Source organism: Ambystoma mexicanum, chromosome 12, assembly GCF_040938575.1.
Source record: "Ambystoma mexicanum isolate Mex_15411 chromosome 12, UKY_AmexF1_1, whole genome shotgun sequence".
In the NCBI taxonomy this organism is placed as follows: Eukaryota; Metazoa; Chordata; class Amphibia; order Caudata; family Ambystomatidae; genus Ambystoma; species Ambystoma mexicanum.
In genome coordinates, this window is record NC_090936.1 from 54,804,167 (window position 1) to 54,829,458 (window position 25,292).

The 25,292-nt window shown below is 47.0% G+C and overlaps 1 protein-coding gene across 5 annotated transcripts in view; it reads right to left on the reverse strand.

Annotated features, from left to right (window-relative positions):
- The window catches only part of ANKRD26 (ankyrin repeat domain containing 26), a 915,250-nt gene that overhangs the window by 682,500 nt on the left and 207,458 nt on the right, over positions 1-25,292 (reverse strand). For all 5 annotated transcript variants that reach the window (XM_069627947.1, XM_069627948.1, XM_069627949.1 and 2 more), the window contains one exon: positions 14,709-14,838. In XM_069627947.1, coding sequence (XP_069484048.1) covers positions 14,709-14,838 — 130 coding nt within the window. The remainder of the gene's footprint in view (positions 1-14,708; positions 14,839-25,292) is intronic.

Genomic DNA, 25,292 nt, shown 5'->3' on the forward strand with positions numbered 1-25,292 from the left:
AAATTGTTGAACTTCCCCAACTTGTGCAATCGTATACTAACAAAACAGAAACCCGCAACCTTGCCTGGGGGGCTGCCGTTTAGACTCCCAGGCCAATCGGGGGCTGCCGGCGATCTATTGGGCAAGTACTCAATTCCAAGGGAACCAGCCCAAATCAAAGGTATCCCGCTAGCTTTACATTATGATCAGGTTACCAGGACAAAATTACTTACATAATGAACAAAGTATTTGTAAATAAAGAGTTCACTCTCACCATTTATATCAAGTTGACAGTGTTCCACCAGCCTGCTCAGGATGGCGACCGGGGTGTCACTCCCACGTCTTCCTCCGTTGATCTGGAGTTGATTGGTATATTGGCTTCAATGTAGTTCAGTGCTTCCTCTGGGATAGAGAAAAATACTGCCTTACCCGATATAGGATCCGTAGGCGCGCTGGATATAGCATAGCATATGGGATCGCTCTTTCTTGAAGCATACGTTTCGCGGCCTAAAAGGATCTTTGTTCTTGTTGGACAGCCAGAAAATCTGGGTATAAGTGAAGTATAATGTTCACATAGCGCAGCAGCCCTTTTTCCCTGGCAAGACGCAGCGCTGTGTCCCGATCTCTGCAATTGAGTAATTTCACAATAATTGCCCTGGGAGGATGTCAGGTCCAATCTTGAATCTTCCTGCAGGAGTGATGCTGGCCCACCAGACCCCCCTCTCCCCCAAAGTCTGCCTGCCTTACAGTCTATCAGCAGATAAAACTACCAAGCCGGCAAACCCAAGGGGAAAGGGGAATTGGAGAACAAAACAAAGACAGATCTTCACTGGACTGCACTGATGCCCTCTGGTACTGGATTACTCGTCTCAGTGTCCTCAGTGTCTGTGAAATCTGTAGCATATGCTATAATGCTTATAGGCTTTCTTTTCAGATGATGTTAAGTAGATGCTTCTGTAGATCTTGAATAACTGTTTCTTAATATAGGTTTCCTAAACTTCTTAACCAGGATCTTCTCTCGAACTTTAATAAAATACTTGTTTCCAGAAATCTAATTAACTTCCTCTGAAAATGTCATTCTATGCTGCAATAGATACAAATGTCTTTTTAAATGGAAGGAATTGTAAATACCTTAACTGAATTGCTTTTGACTTAACAAAACTTATATTGCGTAAAAATCAATTAATGTCTGTTCACTGCTCTAAAAATACTCTGCTGATGTCTTTAGCCTTGCGTGCACATAATGATGACTGTTGTACTTAGTTGGATCCGCGCAAGAGTCTTATGTTTTTCTTAATAGATAAACGTACCGCGCTTCCTACCGACGCCTTCTATGAAAAAGTACTCAACCGCGCATTAATCCGATTCTTGCTTCATAGCCGAACGAACCGCGCTTTCAACCGTCACTTTGTTTGTTGACACACGAACCGCGCATCATCCGACGCTTGAATTCTTGATCCAACGAGCCGCGCACTGCTTCCGCAATAAAAAGGACGTGTATGCGACGGCACGTGATGAAAGTAAGGTACTTTATTCTAACCTTACTAATAACGACAAAGTGAGACCAAAATATGCTCGCGCACGTAACTACAAATAACCTAACAAGTACAGCCCGATCTTAACCGTATTTGTAAAAAATATATTTAAATAAAACCGCGCGTGAGTTAGTAGAAAAACTTTGCGAAATAAACGTATTGAACACAAAAATATATGTACGCAATATGCAGATATCAGATAATAAAAATGGAATCAAATCTGATAATAGAAAATACAGTCTCTTAAATAAAAGTCTTCTTAAAGTAAAAGGCAAATGAACTTCACTCAATTTCATAAGTCTTAAAAGAGTGAATCACTTAGCTTGCTTCATCTGTATCTTCACTGCTTCTTTGAAAGTCTTGAATTCAATGTCTATTCTTCTGAAGTTCTGGAAACCTTAGTAACTCTTCTTAGTATAAGCTAACTATAAATATTTAACAACATAGTCTTAGAGCCAAGTAGACTGCGACCTGCCACTAAGACAGCTAAAATGAAAGGCAGTTTAGAACTCTGAGCAACATTCCAAACGACCTCAAACTATTTACACCAATCACTGCTGCAGAAAAGACTCTCTATCTTGCTTTGGGGAAATAAGCGATTCCTGAATTTAACATTAAGGAATATTTATACAAGTTCTATTTCTAATAACATAACCCAAACATCACACTTCTAAGTAAAACTAGATCTAAAGGGTTTTTGTGCTAAATGATGATTTCTTAACTTAATGTGCAAGTAAATGAAGTCTATGAAATTTACCTTGGAATTGTAATTGTATGTCTTTTAAGGTTGTGGACCTTTGAAACTCTAGAAACGTACCATGGAATCCTGACAGAGGAGCCCCGGGCTTAGGGCGTGCCGGTGGCGTTCTGTGGGCACTTCCTACCGCAAACATTGAGAAGTTTTGCTTGTCAAGTAGATCTTTCAGGAGGTTATCAATTCTCTTTTCCATGGGGCCGTTGTCAAAGTTTGCCAGCAGGCCGATAATGTGAATATTGCAGCTGCGCGAGCGCGATTCCAAGTCATCACATTTTAACAAGGCTCTTTTCAGGTCAGAAGTGACTCTTGTTATCTGGGACTTCAAAGCAGTTACATCATCTTCCGTTGCTCCAATACGCGTTTCTGCCTCCATCATCATATTGCATACTTTCTCCATCTTGCCATTCAGAGTAGTTATATTAGTCGTGATGCCGTCTAGTTTATCATTCATAGAGTCAAAGCCGGCTTGCATGCTGTCTATCACCTAGTTAAGGCTTAATGGCTCATCGGAAGAGTCACAGGTGTTCATCATGGTTTGTGAATTGGTAGTCTTGTCCAAGCAAGGTGGGTTAGTTTCTCTAGCCAAAGAATCTAATGTGTTTTGCTTTTTCTTGTTGGCTCCCCCTCTGGGCATGGTTAACTTTGTTTCTGGTAGGAGAGGCCAGCCTTTCGTCCCAGAGTGTCAGCAATATGGTAGGGCGTTGGTCACAGCACAACAGGCGATGATATAGAAGGTTTTATATGCTAATTGTGAATAGCTTATCGCGGTTGACAGCCACAAAGTGCAGAGTTAAAAGGAATACAGTATAGAGGCTTAAACCGCTTCCATTACTAATCATAAAACAGACCACTGGCTCTCCAGTAGGCCATATGATAACATGGTGAATACGAACTGCACGGGTAAAAGTTTTCCAGCAGAGGATACTTTAACCAAACAGAGGTCTTGGTACGTCATTCACCAGTCCCCAATAGAGTCCTCCTGCGCCTTGGTTCTTTCTGTCTAATGTACTTTCTCACTTCAAAGCAATAGGCAGGTGCCTTCAAATCGCAAGCCAGGAGATCAAAGGCCTGGTGAGCAGATCACTCAGTACATCGCAGTGTTTTGCCTTGCAAGTTCCCGCCCACGCCAGCCTCTCCGTGTGTGTAAGGTATAGTTTCTACGCATAGACATGCACGCTCCGTGTTCCACATTCAGGTAGTCCAATAATGAGGCTGGTGACTTGTAGAGGCTGCGCAGGGTCAACAAATTACCACACTCCCCTCGTTTTGCTTGTGCCATACTTTTGTATTACTCCTATGCAAGGAGGCGCTCAGCGGCAGACCAAACCCCACAACCTCTCTGTTCCCTACGGCTCTGAAACATACGTGCCTCCTCAGTGCTGCATTTCCAGGATGTCGCCAAAGTCTCCACCAGAGTACACACAAGTCACAAGGCGGGTGTGACGCGAGTCTTGCCACGCTGAGAACAAAGCCGGCGTATTCTCATTCATCTCCAAGCACTCAACACTGATCTTTACTTGTGGGTTATTAATAACACTGTTGCTGCGTCCATGCATGCCGTCTGTTCAGTAGTTTTCCCTGCGGTCTCCGAGTTTCTGAAAGCGCCCAATCTCTCCAGCTCCAGTCTGCGCAGGCCGTGACAGTTTGTGACACGCAGATCTCTAAAGTTCTGGGGTACTATGGAACAAAACTTGGTCAAGTTTGGCGGAGCTTCCCCAACACCAGAATATAAACTTAGATCATGTTGATGTTTCCAACAAGCAGGATTAAATGCCGATTAGCCGGCGGCTCACTCAGAGGCTCAGAGAGTTGCGGCCATTTTGTGGCTGCTCAACAGCTCCCCTCCTTTACGTGTCTGTTTCGGTGTGAGAGAAGGGTGCAGAGCTTTGCCTCTGTACCAAAGGGACCTTGTCAAGTGTAGACAATCATACGATATCGACGCACCTTTACATATGTCCGGCTCCTTTCCCACCAAGAGGTACTTGCACTTTATCCACTGGCAGTAGGCAAACAATGACACCAAGAAGTACTTAAAGATGGCTTTGGTTCCACTATTGGCAATCTTGGCACTCGGTTTTAGTCTTCATGTCTTCCGTCACAGTACCAGTTCCATGTGACGTGAAAAGAAGGCTTTGTAAAAACCTTGCTGAATACCCTCACACAAGTCACAAGGTGGCGATTTCCAAGGCACTTAAGATCTGCACAAAACAATTTCTTTCATATACTGGAAAGACAGGAATTTTGTTGTTCTCAAATATGGATAAAAAGGACAGTGAAAGCGAAACGTTATGGCAAAAGCTTCCATCACGGAGCTGTAATTAATCCTGACCTGCCATTTTGCAGAAACAACAATAACTGGGTATGCCAGGTGGCAAGGAATAGGCTAAGGGCTAGGCTGGTAAACAGATTGATTCACAAACAGAGGCCCCACATTCTAAATCTTTTAAAATGTCAGCTTCTTTTGTGGTCCGCTTTTCCCATAACCTCAAAGATGCAGGCTGTCCCAATCAGTTGTGATAGAAGGAGAGTCAGGAGACAGAGAAATGCAAATATATAAATTAGATACAGTCACAAGGTAGTCACAATAGAAATGTAAATGGACAAAACCACAGGATTTGTTGGTTAGGTCTATCAACCAGTCAAGCAGCACGTAGCGTTTCAACACTTCTGTATTTCACACGCTTACTGTGCACTATCATTTTCTATCAATATTATACTTATATTAAAATCAATTTTTCAAACAATACATTGCTAATTACTGTTAAAACGCCTTTCTTTTTGCAACATTCTTCCATTGGCTTCCTTGGAGTCCTGCAGCAAATCTGCTTTTTTGACTGGCCGTATTGATTTGATGAATGACTGAGGTCCTTTTGCCTGACTAATTTCGTTTGGAGTGCACCGTTTAGTCTGGCTACCATTGCAGGTATTGCATCTTCCCTTTATTTTTTACCTTCACTTTTACAGTGTAGAACAAGTCATCTTCAGTGGAGTGCTACAGGAACAATGTGTCTTTTTCTTTTTCTCCCTGTGCACATCCCAGTTTCTTATGTAATGTGCACGGAGCAGGCTAGGGGCAGCCTACAGTCTTCTTTTTCCCGGTGCACAGTAGTGCACCTTTATTTTTTACCATCTCCTCTGTTGGCCAGCTTCCTTTCCATAAAAGTTGAAAATTACAATATAAAAGCATGCAATTCCATTATAATCTTGCAAACAACTCAATCAGAGCTTTGTATTTGTGAATTGGCTTGAAACTGGGTTTTGTGACTGTCTCGTCAGAATACACACTTCAGCCAGGGAATGTACCGTTTCTGGGTAGATTGTGCCTCTACCGGTTTGAATGATGCAGGTAATTTCTATATGTTTGCTGGGGCACCCACGCAACTTGAGTTCTGTTCTGGGTAAAGGGAGAAGATCTGGTACCATTCAAGTAGTGAACCACAAGACTCCAAGTATCTGAACCCAAAGGACCACTGAAGAGCATCGAGGATTGCAATAGTGACCAGCTTTGGCAAAGCCAATCGCTGCATACAGGACCTCTGCCAGGTCGACAGGGAAGACCTGAACTGGGTGCCTTCATCCTCTGGACTGGTAGGACCAACAAGTCTAAAAGCCCTGCTCTGCATCCATCGCATCAACAATTTCAGAGCCACTGCCAGGTCTGCATTTGGCCTGCACCTTCCTGGCACTGCACCGCACCATTGCAAAGGCACCTTCTGGCCTCATAAATAGAAACTTTGCTGGCCTCATCACTATTCTGCAGGGGTCTTGGCAACCTTCTACTGACATTTCTCCTCACTAGGAAAAGCCTGCTGGATCCTGAAGACTGGCTTCACTGTTCTAGAGGGCCAGACTAACCTTTCCTGGGACACACAAATGCCTGCTTCCGACTGTTCCTCCTGAGTGTCCTACTTTCACCATGTCCTGGGGAATAAGCCTGAGCCTGCCCTAACAGTCACTGGGATCCTCAAGCCTGCAGCCTGTGAACCTCCAGCAGCAAAGCTTATGGGGAGAAACCATGGCACAACTGCTTTCCTGTTCCAAAGTGTCACGCATATCTCTTTAACCACCCCTATTCCAATTGACAGTAGTTGGTTGTAAAGTCCATCTTGTGAAGTATCTACCTTATCGGACCAAGGGCGATGGAGCCTGGGTCAGAAAAACTCTGTACAGTCACATACCTATTTTAAGACATGTGCTTCTACTTCTAAGCTTGCCCGCCTACTTCAGCTACCTCACAGTAACTGTGTTGAATACTAAAGTGGTAGGTAGTGTGATGAATCCAGGGAATTCATCCCTTCTCCCCAAAGGGGAGCCACCCTCTTTGAGCCTAGGGAGGAGAGCCCACTTGGCTTAATCCCAATGGGTCTGGGCAAGCAGGATTCCACTGGGGGTGACCCTCCCTTTTGGGATAAGATAGCCCCAAGCAGGGTTTTTAATTCTTGTCCCTCATGTACCGAATCCCAAGCATTCGTTGGTTATATGGGAATTGAGCATGTGCAGGGCCCTTCAACGATGGATGGTTTGGATTCTGACCTAGAGTTGTTGCTGTCCTTGAATGCAGGGCGGAACCAATGGGAGTCTTCCATCTCAACCAAGGGAGGACCATAAAAGTCCTACGACCCCAACCTAAAGTGGGAGAGAGAGAATCAACCACAATGCGAAAGAAGCCGGCATAGGATGGAAAGACTCCCTTTCAGGAGTATCCTAGAGGCAGGATCACGCAGCCGGCGTGGTGGGCGGAGAAACTGAGATGCCCAAGGAACGCTGCAGAATCACAGGTGTTGTTGCTGGTCAGCTGCAGGAGTGGTCCTCTGGTCGTGAGCAGGTTGCTCTTCTTCGTATGGATCATGCTCCAACAACGATCTGTCGAATGGCTGCAGGAACACTCCTTTTATCCAAGATTTGGGCTGGGAGCTAGCACATTCCCACCATTGCCAAGGATCTACACTATTCAAATTAGCGGTGGCTATCCAATCCTGTAACGTCACTACCAACATCACCTGCCCAGCAACAGATATTCAGGCACTCAGATGTGTACTGGGACCAGATAGTCCCCAGCCCCCACATCCAGGCTCACACACAAACTATCTCTTAGCCTGGGAAAGCAGGAGCTTTCCCCAGGAAATGGCTTTTTACACATGAGAATTCCGTCACGAGAGGGAAGGTAGAAGGTCAAACAACAATATGGCTAAAGGACGAGCAAGATCCTTGTGGCATGGCCATCTTGGGGTGCTAGCTAACCTTAGTAGTCATTTGTAGTAATTGCAAAACAACTGTACCAATAACAGTACAAAAACATGGTAGAAAAACCTGCTCCCACCAGTTCATCATAGGCACACTGTTAAAGTAACCAAAAAGCCACTACAGAAAAAGATATAGAGGATACAGAGTATCCTAATAGCACTTCACTTTAGGGTGATGTGTGCAATTATAACAATACAAGAAATTCACAGAGACATAGGTCCTATTTACAAGTTTGGTGGTATCCATGGGATTTATTGGCTGGATACTAGCAAAAGGCAATAATGTTACTGGCACCTGGTTTGCCAAAAATACCAGCAGATGAAGCCCCATTCCATGGACTGCATAAGGGATTGCTAGCATTACAGGCAGTACCTGTGCCTGTAATACCAGCTGTTTTTTGCAAGTGGTGTGCCTGACTTACCTCCAGTTCTTGGCTGGAAGTAAATCGGGCCACCCCACCAGCAAACTTGTAGTATGCCGGTCCAGAAACATGCCAATAAACACAATTACCGACACGTTAATACCAGAACAGCATAGTTGTAATGAGGTCCATATTCTTTCAGTATGGATAGGCTTATGGACTTATCAGTTTCCCCACAGGACTGTGCAAAAGGGCAAGGGAAGTAAAGATGAAGGCTTTACTGACCCCCAAAAAGTCAGGTCAGGCATCAAAACAAAGCAAAAAGAAAGGTTATCCCATGGATCGGAGGATAGCTCAGGGGCAACACGTTTGTCTTGGAAGCAAGACAATGCAGAGCAACACGTTCAAATCCAGGTTCTCTGTGTAGAAACTGCTCTCCGGAGTTAAGCGTGTTATAAAAGATTAATTAATAGAAGTCTATGGGATGTAAGGGTGCAGAGGAAGGAGGGTGGCACAAAGGTGGCATATTCGGGGCTGAAGACTTATTAAACAAGAAAGCAAGAGAAAACCTATCCATCCCTATTCAGAAGAGGGGTTTCCCTGCCTCAACTAAAGATAAGGTGTCTGTCACTCAAACGTGTCCACCGTCCTGTGTCAAGAAAACCTTACACTAGAAGCTAAAGAATAAGGCAGTACCGCTCTGGTCTCAGGAGAATGACTCCCTTCTCCGGGGTTATGGTTCCTGGTTTACTGAAACAGTTCCCAAGTCTTCGAACAGTCTCGTGCCTCACACGTTGTCAGGGGGAATGGCTTCTTTCCTTGATAGTAAAGTACCAAACAATACTTTCTTGGTGGGTCAGGAGAATGTCTCTCTTCTCCTGACATCCAGTCTCAGATAGCCCGTGAGAATGACTCCCCGTGAGAATGACTCCCTTCACTAGGCCTTTTTGGATCTTATTGCCGGTCCGGATTACCAGCACAATAACTCCCTTCTGCTGCTATCTTGTTATCAGTTCCTTACCACCACTGGGAATGACTCCCTTACCCTGGTGGTCTTTTTATTAGGCTTCACACCTACAACACCCAATTCTGAGTGTTGGGAGGGCCCACAACCCTGGCTTCTCTTCTTCGATCTGGCCCACTTGGTTCACTTCCCTGTCAAGTACAGCCACAAGGAAGATGACTCGTATCTTGTTTAGGGTCCCTGACCCTCCTTTGGCTGTCTGTGGGTTTATCTCTACCACTGTCATGAGCGACTCTCCCACTCAAGTTCCATTTATGGTGCTTGGGGTCCTCAACCCTTTCCTGGTGGTGAACAGGCTTCGTTCTGCGACTGCAATGAGGACAAGAAGATTTATAGCCTTTTTGTCCCTTGCCGTGCCATCCAAGCATGGTTATGGTTGCAAAGGGGCCTAGCGAGCACTGAATGCGCCCTCTTGGCAAGCTGCCCCACGTCCCTTCTGGGTCTCCAGTGCCATCCTTTACCTTGTTGGGGGTGTCGGCACGTTGAAGGGGCTTCCTGGGATGGTGGGTGTTCGGTTTGGCTTCTCCGGTGAATTGCTTTCCCTGCGGCTGTGCAACGGCATTCCCGGCATCCTTCTGTGTTCCTTCCTCCTCCCGACACAGCTGTGCACCAGTCTGTTCCTGCTGACCTCACGATTATCAGACGAGGTGGACTGCCAGCGTACTTGGAGCTCTCTCCAGATCAGCAACGCAGGTTTGCATCTCCTGCGTTCTGTACGCAGCACACCTGCCTTCTTCAGCGGCTGCCCGAGACCAAGTGTTTAGTTCATTGTCAATTTTTATACAATTTTGCCGGTGGGCAGTCATAATTTCGAAAAAAAAATGTCGACACAAAAATGTCGACAAAAAAAATGTCGAAAAAAAAAATGTCGACTTTCGTTTTTTTTAATTATATATTTATTTTAGGGGTTCGGGAGTAAAGGGAAAAATAAAAAAAAATTTTAAAAAGGGGGGTTGGGGGAAACCCCCCATTTCGAAAAAAAATGCATTGAAAAAAAAAAAAGTCGACATTTTTTTTTCGACTTTTTTTTCGAAATTTTGACAATTTTGCCAGCAGCGTCTGGTCCCATTGTACAAGTCCTTTGTCTCTTTCACACGCTTCAACTTCATTGCTCTGCAGGGCCAAATAGTCCCAGTATTTTTATTACCTAGGTTTTTATTGGTCTTCTTCGTCTCAGTAGTTAGAACCCTTAGGTACTCAGTTTGCCTTATAACAGTACATATGTCTACTGTCTACAAAGAGTTTAGCAGAGGAAGGCGAGGCTAGAGCATGTGGGGTTGGGATGGTCTCATAAGGGCTATATGCTAAGTGGTCGTCCCTTTCCCTACAGGGAGAGTACATCTCCCTGAGACCCTCCAACATTAAACCACTGCCAGGGGGACTATAGGGTAGCGGCCTCAACTCCCTGGCCTCATGGAAAGGACCCCCATCGGGGAGAAGTGGGGACATCCAGTGAATCACCACAGTGAGTGAAACAGCAAAAAGAAAATAAATCTTTCCTACTAGTAGCCTATGTTGGCTGTACATACGTTTAACAGTGATTTCACTTATGTTTAAGTGTGGTGTGAATAATTTGACAGCCTCGTCACTGATTCCCTGGAACGAAGCCTCTCTTACGTGGCCAGGGAAAGCCAGAAACTACCTGACTCTGTGGGAGGACCACTTGAGAGAGGACAAGCTCCAGGGAGACAGAAAAAGACTGAGTCAAGACAACCCTTCAGTCATAACTTTTAGTGACAACCATATGCCAGTGCAACACTCCTAAATGGTTTATTGTAATACAGATAGTAACATTAAAAGCTTTTCTAGCCCAGAACTTCATTTACCCCGCTACCCTCAGCCCCCTTTTTGGTACTGAGACGAGGAAGTGGGATGGAGTAATGAGGATGACTGGACACGGTAAGCTGCGTTCTAGTCACTGGAAGCTGCAGAAAAAGACCAGAACATTTTATAAGGACACCGGTGAACCGAATTGGAAGAAAGATGGGGGAATGAGACCCATCATGGACTTGCACGGTTTGAACAAGCTCCTCAGGAAGGACAAGTTCAAGATGGTTACTCACTCTCAAGTCCTCCAGGCCCTTCAACTTCAGGACTGGTTGGTGTCTCTCGACCTCAAGGACGCTTACTTTCATGTGCTGATCCATCCCAAGCACAAGAGGTACCTGAGGTTTGCGGTTGGCGACTCGCACTTTCAGTTTCGGGTCCTGCCGTTCGGATAGACCTCCGCCCGAGGGTTTTCACCAGGCTCATGGTGGTGGTGGCAGCGTATCTCAGGAAAGGGGGGATTCAGGTCACCCGTACCTGGACGATTGGTTGATCAGGGCACGCTCTTCCGAGCAAGTCCTGGATCATCTGTCCATCACCTGCCACTCCCTTCACAAGCTGGGCTTCTCCCTCAACTTAAAGTCCCACTTGACGCCAACTCAGCAGCTCCAGTACATCGGAGCAGTGCTCGACACATCCCTGGGGCAGTGTTTTCCTCCCCAGGTGAGGGCTCATCACATTCAGCAGATGGTACACAAGTTTCAACATGCCCAGAGTCTCCCGGCGTTCGATTTCTTGAGGTTGCTAGGCCTCATGGCATCCTGCATTCTTCTGGTGCCAGAGGCCAGGTTGCGGATGAGATCTCTGCAATGGGCTCTCAAGATGCAGTGGTCACAGTCCTCCGGCAGGATATCGGACCCCGTTCAGGTGCCGCCCTCGGTCGCTCAGGACCTTTTGTGGTGGGCCGACGAAGGCAATCTGATGAGGGGGGCTCCATTTTGGCTACCCTGGCCGGAGGTGACAAACGTGACGGACGCATCCCTCACGGGATGGGGAGCTCATGCCAACGAGTTGACAGTCAGCGGTTGTTGGTCTCAGTCAGAGTCCAGACTCCATATCAATCTGTTGGAGCTGAGGGCCGTCGGGCTTGCCCTGAAGGCTTTTCTGCCGACTGTGCGAGGAAAGAATGTCCCGATTCTGACAGACAACACAGTGGCCATGCACTACCTCAACAAAAAGGGGGGGGGCAGGGTCACTTCCTCTGTGCACGGAGGCGATGCAGCTCCGGTTCTGGGCCATCCAGCAGGAAATTTCGATCTCGGCAGTTCATCTGGCCGGAGACGAAAACGAGACGGCGGACGCTCTGAGCTGGCAGAGCGCGATCTCTCACGAGTGGGAGTTGGCTCAGGAGATTCTCCTGGAGATCGTCACCCTTTGGGGGACCCCTCAAGTGGATCTCTTCGCATCCAGTGTCAACTGGAAGTGCAAAAGGTTCTGCTTGCGGGAATTTCCTCCATGAGGAGCCTTAGGAGACACGTTCGTGGTGGAGTGGTCCTTCCCACTGCTGTACGCGTTTCCTCAAGTCCCCGTCATCCCGCAAGTGCTGCGGAGGTTACGGAGGTCCAGTTCCCTGATGATCCTCATTGCTCAGACATGGGCCCGGAGGACGTGGTACCTGGACCTTCTCGACTTGTCCATCTGCCCTCCACGTCGTCTTCCCTACCGAGACGATCTGGAGGGGGGTCAGGTTCTCCATCCAGAGGTCAGATCCTTCAACTTTCATCACGCTTGGCTTCTGAAAGGTTGAGGTATAAGGATTGGGACCTCCCTGAAGACGTGATGGAGGTGTTGCTTTCGGCCAGACGGCCGGCAATAAAGTCCCTGTACCGTTGCCGTTGGAGAAAGTTCTGTGACTGGTGCAGAGTTAAGAATGTGGATCCTTTTTCATGTGACATTCCTGTGGTTCTGTCTTTTTGCTTTCTTTAGCCCACAAGGGCCTGCAAGTGGGTACCATTAAAGGTTACCTGGTGGCGCTGTCCATATTTAAGCGCTCGTCTGAGGAGTGTTCTTATTTCAAAATTCCTTTAATTTCTCAGTTTTTGAAAGGGCTCACTAATGTGTTCCCACCGTCACCTTTCCAGGTTCCAGGTTGGGATTTAAACCTTGTTCTAAAGTTCCTAAATGGGTGCTCCATTTGAGCCTTTACATTCTTGTCCTTTGAGACTGTTAACCCTTAAAACTGTATTTTTAGTTGCGGGCACTTCCACTCGCAGAGCGAGTGAGTGAGTTACAGGCACTTTCAGTTAAGCCACCCTTCACTGTGTTTTATAAGGACAGGGTTGTCCTTCAAGTTTGTCCTTCCTTTCTTCCGAAAGTGGTGTCGGAATTTCATTTAAGCCAGAAGGTCATTCTTGCGGCATTTTATCCTCCTCCGCATCCTGGTAAGAAAGAGGAGAGGCTCCATAGGTTAGATCCTAGGAGAGCTTTAAGTTTCTACATTTCACGCGTGTCCCGGGTCAGAGTGGACGATCAGCTCTTTATTGGTTGCGCTGGAAGGCGTTTGGGACAATCTGTTACTAAGCAGACTTTGTCTAGATGGATTATCTTGGCAATTTCCGAATGTTACCGCTTGGCGGGTAAGGAACCTCCGGTAGGATTACGGGCCCATTCTACTAGGGGTATGGCTGCCTCTACTGCCATGCAGAGGGCTGTTCCTATTCGGAACATCTGTGAAGCAGCCACTTGGGCGTCGGTCCATACTTTTGTACAACACTACTCCCTAGATTCTATCCATGGGCAGGATCTGGCCTTTGGCAAGGCGGTTCTTTCCTCTGCAGTTTGATTGGGCAATCTAAATTTCTATATTCTAAATTCTTTTTCCCTCCTCCAGACGTTGGTACTGCTTTGGGAGTCTGTCAGATATGGAATACGTCGGAGGACCCAATCCCCTTGAAGAACAAGTTACTCTCTTTCCTGGTAACGTTCTTTCGATGGGATGGTCCGACTACGTATTCCATATCGCTCCCTCCCTGCCTAGCCTGCTACAGAATTTCTTATGTGATTGCAGCTTATGTTTCCGCAAGGCTTTGTGTGGTCATACTGGCCGAAGATTGGTGCCACACGTTCTGGGGTAAAAACTACAACTGAGGCTACGGCCGTCGTGCGTCCTACTTATAACATCCGGTGACGTCGGCTCGACGGAGGCCCTCGAGGACAGCGTATCGACGTCATCGACGCAGACGCCAAAAGATTTTCCGAAGCAGCAGAGCTGTGGTGAATGCTGTCATAGATATGGAATACGTTGTTGGACCATCCCATCGAAAGAACGTCACCAGGTCAGAGAGTAACTTGTTCGTTTGAAATTTCAAGAGAAAGCGCCAAGTCTATAGCTCAGAAATCCCCATTTTCACCTTGTATTTAGTTTAGAGTGGAAGGGTCAGTTTATGATTTTGGACACAGGACTGAAGACGCTTTATTTGTTGAATATCCGACACAGACGTTCCTTCATTTTTGTTGAGGCAAGGAAACCCCTCAGAGTGAGGGATAGATAGGATTTCCCTCAAACGCTTTTATTTTTACAACAAAGGTTTATGACCAAAACATAACATGCCAATGTGTACGACTCTTTCTCTTGACCCCTTAAAGTGGGGAACTACCTTATAGTTTGCGTTTTATAAACTGTATGTTTTTTGTTTTTGTACTCACCTGTGTGGACCTCTGTTCCTTAATAGATGTTATCTTTGTTAACTGTACTTTACACCAAGCCTACCTAATACAGCGTCTTAAGCCTAACTGCCCAGTCACCCTACCTTTGATAGTTTGGTTAAAGGTGTAATCTGGATGCACCTTTATGAAAAACCTTAATTACAGACAAATATAAGGGTCCTTATCTGTAATCATATTGATAATCATATAACAGATACGTTAAAAGACATACTTAATCGTAAAATGTGTGTTGTATAATGATAGTAGAACTGCAATTTCAAAAGAAGTACAGAAATACAATAAACCTGTGACAGAATTAGTGTTTTGCTAGCATACCTTTCCTACCAGCAGAAGTTCCCACATTTGAAGGCAGGTACTGAGTTTGGTTCTCTGTTTTATTTAAAGGTGTTAGCTGCTTCACAGATCCTTCACTTATGTCTTTACATTCCTTTTCTTCGGATTCCTCCTACATGTACATGCAAAGGCAAACAAGACACACATTAAACAGTCCATTCCAGGCACCAAAATTCCACAGAACATCATGACTAATAAGCCTGTGTAAACGAGCAATATTAAATTTAACACTTCTCACGTTTCAGGACTTCTCTACCTGTTCAACTTTGGGATGTGCCATCCCATATCATGTTTCATGAGCAGTTCAAAACCCTCTTGTATCCTTCATATGGATTTTGATTTCGTGATTAAAGGGATAAGAGCTGTGAAACAGAGTGGATTGACTGGGAAAAGCCAACTTCAGGTTCAAGGGCATGGAATGTGGGTCTCCTATATCAAGATGTTTATGTGTACAATCTATTGAATAGACAGGCTTTATTGTGTGGGCCGGAGGTGCTTGCTTAAGCACTCTACTGCCCTCAGGCTAGGTTTGCACTTTATTAAATGTTCTAAATAAATAAGCATTACCCCTTGATCCCCCCCATCAAACAGTTATATCATCACTATGTTAAACAAATACTTTAATTCTACAAAGTGGGTAAAGCACTTCAGTAGAAACCTTTTTCCCCACAAAAGAGAATTTGGCATAGTTAGTGTTCTTATAAAGTATTCAATAAAAGCCACAAGTTGCACAACAAAATGATCACTATATAAACCCCATGCCCTTGTATTTTATGATAATGTAACACAGATAATCACATGACATCCATGATGAAAAGAGAGGAGATGAAAAAAAAGGCAAGGCATCTGGCAGCATTGTACAGTGGATCACTTTTTTCCAGGCGGATCACCCTTAGTAAAGTTTCTCCATTGAAGTTAATCGGATGCAGTCAAAACAATACTTACCCAGTTACAAATTTTTACCAGTACTTGCATAGATATGTTGCAGATTTGTACAAATCTGGAATTTAAAAAAAAATGAAAATCAGAGCGAACACATTTTGTGGGTTTGTGATTCCCTAATTGTATGGGAAAGGATATTTATATATTTCTGAGGCTTGTGGAATCTGCTTAGATCACATGCTGTGCATAGGCCGACATCTAGTGGAAGCTGCGGAGTATTACAGTTTGTTTTTCGAAACTCGAAAATGGGCATCGACACAAGGCGTGCTAGTAATACTATCCCTAGTGTGATGTCCACTGTAGCCATGATCCCTCACGCGTCTAGGACCCTCAGATTGTTTTTTTCTGCATGCTGGTCGGAACCACTAAGCGGAGTTCCCTGACTTAGTCAGATTTTGCAAATATTGTTATATATTTCCCCATTTATTCCACCTATACGTCGAGTCTCCGAACATCGACACTTGACGCCGGATCGGAGAAAATTCAACCGTCGGACTACAGCGACGGATTTGGGCCTCGGAAGGCCTCTGGACTCGGCCCTGCAAGTAGGGAGAGTGGGGGGTGGCACATATCCTACACTCTGATTAATATAGGTACATTACTTATATTCCTACACTCCCAGCCCGCTGCCACAGGGTGCGTATGGAGGGTACCCCTTTTCAATTTTGCCCCAAGTGCAACCGCAAGTATCCTTGGGTTGACAGACACGCCTCGTGTAACCTCCGCTTGCCGAGGGACCACCCCGAGGCGAATTGCAGAACGTGCAGTCGGTTTAAACCGAAGACCCTTAAGGACCGTTCGACAAAGCGTTGGGCCCACCACGCCAGGCGACAAGAGACCATGGCCGCGGAGGATGCCTTCAGCGATGGCAGCGACGCCGTACTTTCGGACGGCGAGGGCACTGTGGCGTCGATGGACAGCCAAGTGCAAGTCCCCAACCTCGGAAGGTTGTCCGGCAGGGCAGCTATGGGGAAGACCCCCGGCGACACGAGCGCTACCCACACCACTTCCAGCAAACAAAGGTCCAACCGAAACTCGACGCGCACGTCGTGTTCTCGGAAAGAGGAACGAAGAGAACGGTCCACCGAGTCAGTGTCCTCTGGGCGTTCGCGTTCGAGATCGCCGCATGACACCAGGCAACCCTCCACTGTTGCTAAGAGTGCTTCGCTCCCCTTAGTGACTGAGGTTCGGTCGTCGGAGGACGACCCCGACCTCTACCCCCAGGCCGTACTCCAGGAGTCGGCATCTGCAGGCAGCGCGAAGGCTGCTACCGAATCCCTTACACTCTCCAGAGACAGGGACTCTACCCCCGAATTTCGGCGCCAGGCACCGAAAAGCTCAGATAGGGCCCAAAAATCGGGGAAACACTCTTCCACCTCTGGGGAGGGGGGAAAACAACAAAGTAAGCAGTCCCAGCCTACTTCCACTCCTAAACTACATTCTACTCCACCTAAACAGATGGACAAGTCTCAGTCTCTTGTCCCTAAGGCCCCTGTTCAGGCCAGTAGGTCTAGTCAGGACAAATCTCAGTCTGTTGTCCCTAAGAACCCTGTTCAAACCAGTAGGTCTAGTCAGGATAAAACAGGGAAAGCACTCCAGGAAAGAGTTATTCCCAGTTCAAGGGAATGGTCCAGTGATGACAAAGACAGAGTAATGTCAAGGATGTCATCATTGGCAGATTTCCACGCCAAAAACCCGGAACACTTTCTCTCTTATACCCCTGAAGGGTCAACTCCCTCAGGCCCTAAGGATCCAATACCCCCGAGTAAGAAGTCCCGGGGTGAAGCACCAACTCAGTCTTCAGACCCCTTCTATATACAGGCCTATTCTCAATATCAGGAAGATCCATCCTTTGGTGAGGATCCAGACGTGGGCATGTTCGAAGAACAAACTGGGACAGGCTATTATGGGGATGATGAGGACGAGGAGGAGGAGGAGGACGACGACCCAGATACATACAGGGTAGATTCCCCGGTAGAGAAAGAGCCCGCGGTTACCGACTCCCCTGTCGACAACCAGCCTCTCCTGAATGAGGTCCTGTCCAGAGCGGCACAGCACTTCCACATTGACACCCAAGGTGCTCAGGAAGAGAGGGACTTTGCAGAGGAATTGGTGGGAGAAAAGAGACCTGTTGCTCGGGCCATCCCTATCCTTAAGTCAATACAAAGGAGGATAGACCCTTCCCTTGTTAACCCCAATCTCACTAGGGCAGTAAACCCCAGAATTGAAAAGCTTTTCAGGGCAGCCCATTCTGACCCACTGTACATAAGGGGACATCTCAAACCGGATTCCCTGGTTGTTACAAACACCCGTAAGAGAGCGGGAACACCCTTGTCATCGCCCGAAGCTCCTCCCGATAAGGAGAGTATGAAGATTTATGGCTTGGGCAGGAAAGTAGCCTCCACTTTGGCCTACCAGGCAAGGATTGCCAACTCCACCACCCTGCTGGCTAGTTACAACTGCCACCAGTGGGAAGAAGTCACGGCTCTCATAGACTCCGCCTCAGAACCCTTAAAAAGCCAATTGGCACGAGTTTCGGTAGAGGGGAGAGCAGTGTCAGGTTGCATTTTAAAATCAACCTTTGATGCCACGGATAACGCCGGCAGATTAATTGCTGAAAGCACGGTCATCAAGAGGCATGCTTCGCTACGGCAGTCTGGTTTCAAGGCCGAGACCCAAGCATCATTGATAGATAAGCCGGTGGAGCCGGATCTATTGTTTGGAAAGGCGGTCAAGGACGCGCTGAAGAATGCCAAGGACGAGTACGAGACACTCAAGTCCCTAGGGCAACTAACCAACAAACCCCCTAACAAGAGAGGGAATGGCAATTTTCGTCGGCCTCACGGACAAAACTCCCAAAGAGGCTCAAACTATTCCCAAGGCCAGGGTACTACATGGAACACTAACCAGCAGTCTACCCAGAGTTATGGCAGGGGTAACAAAAGAGGTCGTGGTAGGGGTAGAGGCAGTCCCAATAAAGGCGGGGGCACGCCTCCACCAAAACAGTGACGCTCCGTTCAGGGTCCCTTCTCACGCATCCCCAGTAGGGGGACGCATTTCCATCTTCACCCAAGCTTGGGAAGGGATCCCATCAGACAGATGGGTGCTGTCCACAGTGTCCGCGGATACCGCATAGAACTAGAGCGTCCCCAAAACCACCCTCCACGACAAAGAATACACTCCTTAGACCACCAGAAGATCCTACTCGAAGAGATCGAAAATCTTCTTGCAAAGGACGCGATAGAACTCGTACCGGGACACCAGGTAAACAAGGGTATTTATTCAACTTACTTCCTTGTGCCAAAAAAAGATTTGACAATGCGCCCAGTATTGGACTTACGACCTGCAAACAAGTATGTCAAGCCCCTAAAATTTCGCATGACTACTCTCCAAGAGGTAATTCCCCTCCTAAAAAAGGGGGATTACATGGCAACATTGGATATGAAAGATGCCTATTTTCATATTTCCATGTTCCCAGCGCACAGAAAATATCTGCGCTTCAAGGTGGACAGTCAGCACTAACAGTTCAAGGTACTGCCCTTCGGGATAGCCTCGGCAGCAAGGGTATTCACCAAGGTACTGGCGGCGGCGGCACACCTATGCAGGGAGGCAATCCCAGTGTACCCTTATCTGGACGACTGGCTCATCACGGGGGACACCCCAGTAATTTGCAGGACAAATATTCAAAGAACTATCGACCTCCTCTTCGAATTGGGCTTCTCCATAAACGAGAAAAATCAAGTCTGGTGCCCAGCACCTCCAAGCAGTTCCTAGGAGCTGTTCTAAATACACAAGAGGGGTTCGCTTTTCCTTCAGAGGAAAGAATTCGGAATATACTACTGCAAATTCCGCAATATCAAACTGGTCGCCAGATAACAGTACGCAAAGCAATGCGTTTGCTGGGCATGATGGCGTCATGTATTTACCTGGTCCCCCACGCGCGCCTGCGCATGCATCCCATGCAAGAATGGTTGGCGAAACTGTGGTCTCAGGCAAGTGGTCAGTGGGACGATCTAGTGGTCGTTTTGCCAACACTTGAACAAAGCCTCCACTGGTGGACAAGAGACAATCTATCCCAGGGGAAACCCTTTTACGATCCCGAGATACAGGCGGTAGTCACGACGGACGCATGCCTGACAGGATGGGGAGTTCACCATCTCCACCACACAGCTCAGGGTCTCTGGTCTCACACAGTGGCCAAGAATCACATCAACCTGCTAGAGCTTCTGGCACTTTTCAGAGCACTTCAAGCGTTCGAGCCCCACCTACTGAACCTGCCGGTGCAGATCCGGACCGACAGCAGGACAGCCATGTTCTACCTGAACAAGCAAGGAGGGACTCGTTCACCAAATCTGTCCAGACTTGCCCAGAAAATTTGGATATGGGCACTCAGACGGAACATCTTTCTGTCATCTCAACATGTTCCAGAGGATCTCAATTCTCTAGCGGACGCTTTGAGCAGAGATCCCCTTCCGGAGGAACACGAATGGTGTCTACACAGAGAAATTGTAGAAGATCTCTTCTCTCAGTGGGGTTTCCCCACTATAGACCTATTTGCCACAAGCGAAAACAGAGAGGGCCCAGGATTCGCATCCAGGTTTCCCCAACCAGACTCCCTGGGGAACGCCCTGTGGATGAACTGGTCAGGGATGTTTGCGTACGCTTTTCCACCAACTCCTCTCATCAGGAAGGTGGTGAACAAGATGAACAGAGAGTCGATGACGCTCGTCCTAGTTGCTCCCATGTGGGCGAGACAACCGTGGTTTCCACACCTACGCAGACTTTCGGTGTGCAATCCCATCAAACTCCCGAGCTGGTACAATCTTTTGTCCCAGCACCAAGGTCAGAAGGTGCATCCTCTACCCAACTCCATGAACCTAGCAACATGGCTCCTGAGGTCATAGAGATTGGACATCTCAATTTACCACAGAGATGTATGGACATCCTAAAAGAGTCTAGGAAACCGAACACAAGGCATTGCTACTTCGACATATGGAAGAGATTTGTTATCTGGTGCCAGAATAAACAAATCAACCCAGTTGATTGCACTCATTCCACAATCGTAACAAACATGCTCCACCTGCTGGACGCAGGTTTGGTTTTTAACTCACTAAAGGTACACCTGGCAGCACTGTCAGCGTACACCACCTCACATAGCAAGGTGTCGTGGTGGAAGGTACCTGTGGTTAAAGCCTTCATGGAGGGAGTAAAGAGACTTCATCCCCCTATATCTAACCCACCACCAGGATGGGACCTGAACGTGGTGCTATCTAAACTCATGGGCCCCCCATTCGAGCCCATGCATAAGACAAGTCTCAAACACCTGACCTATAAGACTGCCTTCTTAGTAGCCATTACATCCATAAGAAGGGTCAGCGAAATTCAGGCTCTGTCAGTGCAGGATCCTTTCTTTACTATTCATAAGGATAAGCTGGTTTTACGGACACACCCTAGGTTCTCACCCAAGTTTATTTCTAAATTCCATGTAAACCAGTCCATCGAGCTTCCAGCTTTCTTCCAAAACCCACAAAGCTCGGCTGAGGTTAAACTACACACCCTAGATGTGCGTAGGGCGGTCCTTTACTACGTAAACAAGACCAGACCGCTTAGGAAAACAGATCAACTGTTTGTCTCCGTAGCCACAGGCAAAGAGGGAGATCGCGTCTCTAAGGGTGCCATCTCCAAGTGGATTGTCAACTGTATCCAGTTGTGTTACTCTCTTTCTGACAAAACTTTGCCTTCTACGCCCAGAGCCCACTCGACAAGAGGCATTGGGGCCACTCTGGCTTTCATTGCAAAATGTTCCCCTTGACACCATTTGCAAAGCAGCTACTTGGAGCTCTAGTCACACTTTTACTCAGCACTACTGCATTGACACCCATTCCAAGACAGATACTCAAGTGGGACAAGCAGTTCTAAGACATTTATTTGCTCATGACCCTTCTCAAATCCCACCTCCTTCTAACACTGCTCGCTAATCTATGCACATCATGTAATCTAAGCAGATTCCACAAGCCTCAGAAGGGATACATTACTCACTGTAATCGTATTTCTGATGCTTGTATCTTCTTAGATTCACATGCGACCCACCCTTCCTCCCCTCTGAGAGAAGGCGCATGGATGCTTGTAGTCTTATCTTATCTATCTTCTATCTGCTTGGATCATCTGTACTCATGCTACTCCTCATGCTACCTCATGTCAGGAAAAATACAATCTGAGGGTCCTAGACGCGTGAGGGATCATGGGTACAGTGGACGTCTCACTAGGGATAGTATTACTGGCACGCCCTGTGTCGACGCCCATTTTCGAGTTTCGAAAAACAAACTGTAATACTCTGCAGCTTCCACTAGATGTCGGCCTATGCACAGCATGTGAATCTAAGCAGATCCAAGCATCAGAAATACGATTACGGTGAGTAATGTATCCCATATATACACACACACTAGCAGTACCATCCGGCGTTACCCAGGTGTGCACGTGGGGGGTCTCATATAGCTGTGTGTATGTTTAGCAGGACCACCCGGCGTTGTCAGAGTAAGCACGTGGGGGTCTGATAAAGCCTTGCGTATGTTTTATTGTGTCCTAACTTCCTATTTTTGGATTAGGCACAAAATCGGCAATCTCCCGAAATCGCCTATACTGATAGCACAGGGCCGGACCCCGCCGGGTGGGGTTGGTCAGATTTCACTATCGCCAGTACACCCCAGACTATTTACCAGCACTAGCATAGAATGGAAATCAGAGCGAACACATATTTTGTGGGTTTGTGATTACCCAAGTTTATGGCAATATATATATTTCTGAGGCTTGTGGAATCTGCTTAGATCACATGCTGTGCATAGGCCAACATCTATTGGAAGCTGTGAGTATTACAGTTGTTGTTTTTGAAACTCGAGCAGGGACGTCAACAGGGCGTGCCAGTAATACTATCCCTAGTGTGACGTCCACTGTACCCATGATCCCTCACTCTACGAGGTCCCTCAGATTGTTTTTTTACGCCATGCTAGACGGACGCGTATAGCAGTTCCTTTCGGCGATAAGCCATTAACTTTATACAATTACGATAGTTTTTCTTTCTATCCGGCCGTAACACCACGCCGAGGAGAGAGAAAGAAAACTGCCCGTCGGAGACCATCGCAACGGACCATACGGCCTTGGAAGGCCGCCACGGGCCTCGACCCAGACAGTAGGGAGAGAGTGTGGAGGCCATTTTAGGAGGCCATTTTAGAATGCATATTCTCCCCTTCCTACACTTTGTTCGCCCAGCTGCCATTTCCATAACCATGGAAAATACACCATTAAAATGTTGCCCTAAGTGTAATCGCAAATTCCCCTGGGTCGACAAACACTTAGTTTGCTATTTGTGTCTCCCGAGAGACCACGTCGAAACATCTTGTCGAGCGTGCAGGTTCTTCAAGCCTAAAACGTTGAAGGACCGCTTCACCAAAAGCTGGCCCCACTACTACAGGCCACTCGAGCCCATGGAAGTAGAGGGAGCCTTTAGTGATGGCAGCGATGCCGCACTTTCGGACGGCGAGGGCACCGGAGTAGCTTCAGCTACTCAAGCGCAGACCCCCGACCCTGTAGGATAGGCCGGCGGCCGTGATGTGGGACTACACCCAGCAGCAGCAGCGCTACAAAAGCACACAACACCAAGCACATAAGCCCCAGTCGACATTTGGCAGATGAGTCGAATACTCGACAACGTTCGACACCCCGTGAAAGGTCCACTGAGTCTCGGTCCTCTGGGCAATCTCCTTCAAGATCGCCACACGACAGGGTTCAACAGTCGAAAGACGGCAAGGGGGTCGCACGAAAAACTCCCTCCGAAGGCCGATCGTCTGTGGACGAAGTCTCGGCTCCCACACCCAAAGTTCAACGTTCATCGTCTGACAAAACGGCACCCCAAGAAGTCTGTTAAACACTCATCTGGGCCCCAGGGTGGGGAAAATCATCATAAAAAGTAATCTTAAACCCCTCATAGGGACAAGAGTCCTACTAGGGACATGTCATCATAAAAGGGTATACTGTCCAAGCCCATAGAGAAACCTAAGGACTCTATGCCAAATATTATACCCCCACTAATGAAGATATGGGTATTTCCACGCAACCCATTGTAATCCCAAGTTTGAAGGAATGGTCTTCGCAAGATATCGATGGGGTTATGCGAAGAATGACCTTTATGGCGAATTTTTATGAGAAGAACCCAGATTACTTTCAAAGTTTTCACTCCACTCCTACCACCTCAGCTCATTCCGGCTCTCAAGCTTCTGCCTTACCTTCTCAACCCCCTGCTAAAAGGGCTCGCACTAATGTCCCTGTACAAAGCAAGATTATAGATCTATATGACCCTGAAATAGATCCAGAAGACCAAGATGACCTTTAATTTGTGGAAACATCTGACCCTCAACTTAATGAAGAGGAAACAGATGTTTTTTATTATGGGGAGGGGATGACGAAGACCCAGATGAAGACCAGGAGGCAAACACATACTCCATAGATTCTCCTATTAATCAAGACCCCCCAGTGGTAGATTCCCATGTCGACCATCAACCCCTTCTCAATGAAGTCTTAGCCAAAGCAGCGGAACACTTCCGTATTGACACACAGGAGGTACAAGAAGATAGAGACTTCGCTGAGCAAATATTGGGGGACAAAAAGACAGTAGGTCAGTTTATCCCACTGCTAAAATCTGTACAACGCACAATACAACCTTCCTTAGAGGCTCCCAATCTCATGGGAAGCATGCGCAGGCGCGTATGAGGAACCAGGTAAATGCAAGATGCCATCATGCCTATTAAACGCATTGCTTTGCGCACCCTTATCTGGCGGCCGGCCTGATAATGTGGTATTTGCAGTAACAAATGTTTTAATCTTTCCTCTGAAGGAAAGACCAATCCTTCCTCTGTGTTTAGGACAGCTCCTAGGAACTGTGCACTAGGCTTGATTTTTTCTCGTTGATGTAGAAGCCCAATTGAAAGAGGAGGTTGATTGTTCTTTGGATGTTTTGTTTGCAAATCAGAGGCGATTCCCCTGTTATGAGCCAGTTGTCCAGGTAAGGTTACACTGGGATTGCCTCCCTGCGCATGTGAAGCCAAGGTTATTCCAAAGGGTAGCACTTTGAATTGGTAGTGCTTGTTCGCTATCTTGAAACGCAAGAATCTTCTGTGCGCTGGGAACATTGAAATATGAAAATTGGCATCTTTCATATCCAGTGTTGCCGTGTAATCCCCTTTTTTAGTAACAAGATTACCTCTTGTAGCGTAGTCATGCAGAACTTTTGTGGCTTGATATACTTGTTTGCAGGGCGTAAATCTAATACAGGGCGCATTGTTAGATCTTTCTTCGGCACAAGGAAGTAAGTTGAATAAATACCCCTGTTTACCTTGTTGGCTGGGACCACTTGTATGGCGTCCTTCAATAGAAGCACAGTTATCTCTTCTAGAAGGATCCGCTGATGTTCTTCTGAGTGGATTTTCTGTTGTGGGGGTGGTTGTGAGGATGTTGAAGTAGTTCTATACAGTAGCCCCCTGCTACCGTGGACAGCCCCCCATCTGTCCAAGGTGATTCCCTCCCATGCGTGGGTTAAGTTGGAAATGCGTCCTCCTACTGGAGAAGCATGGG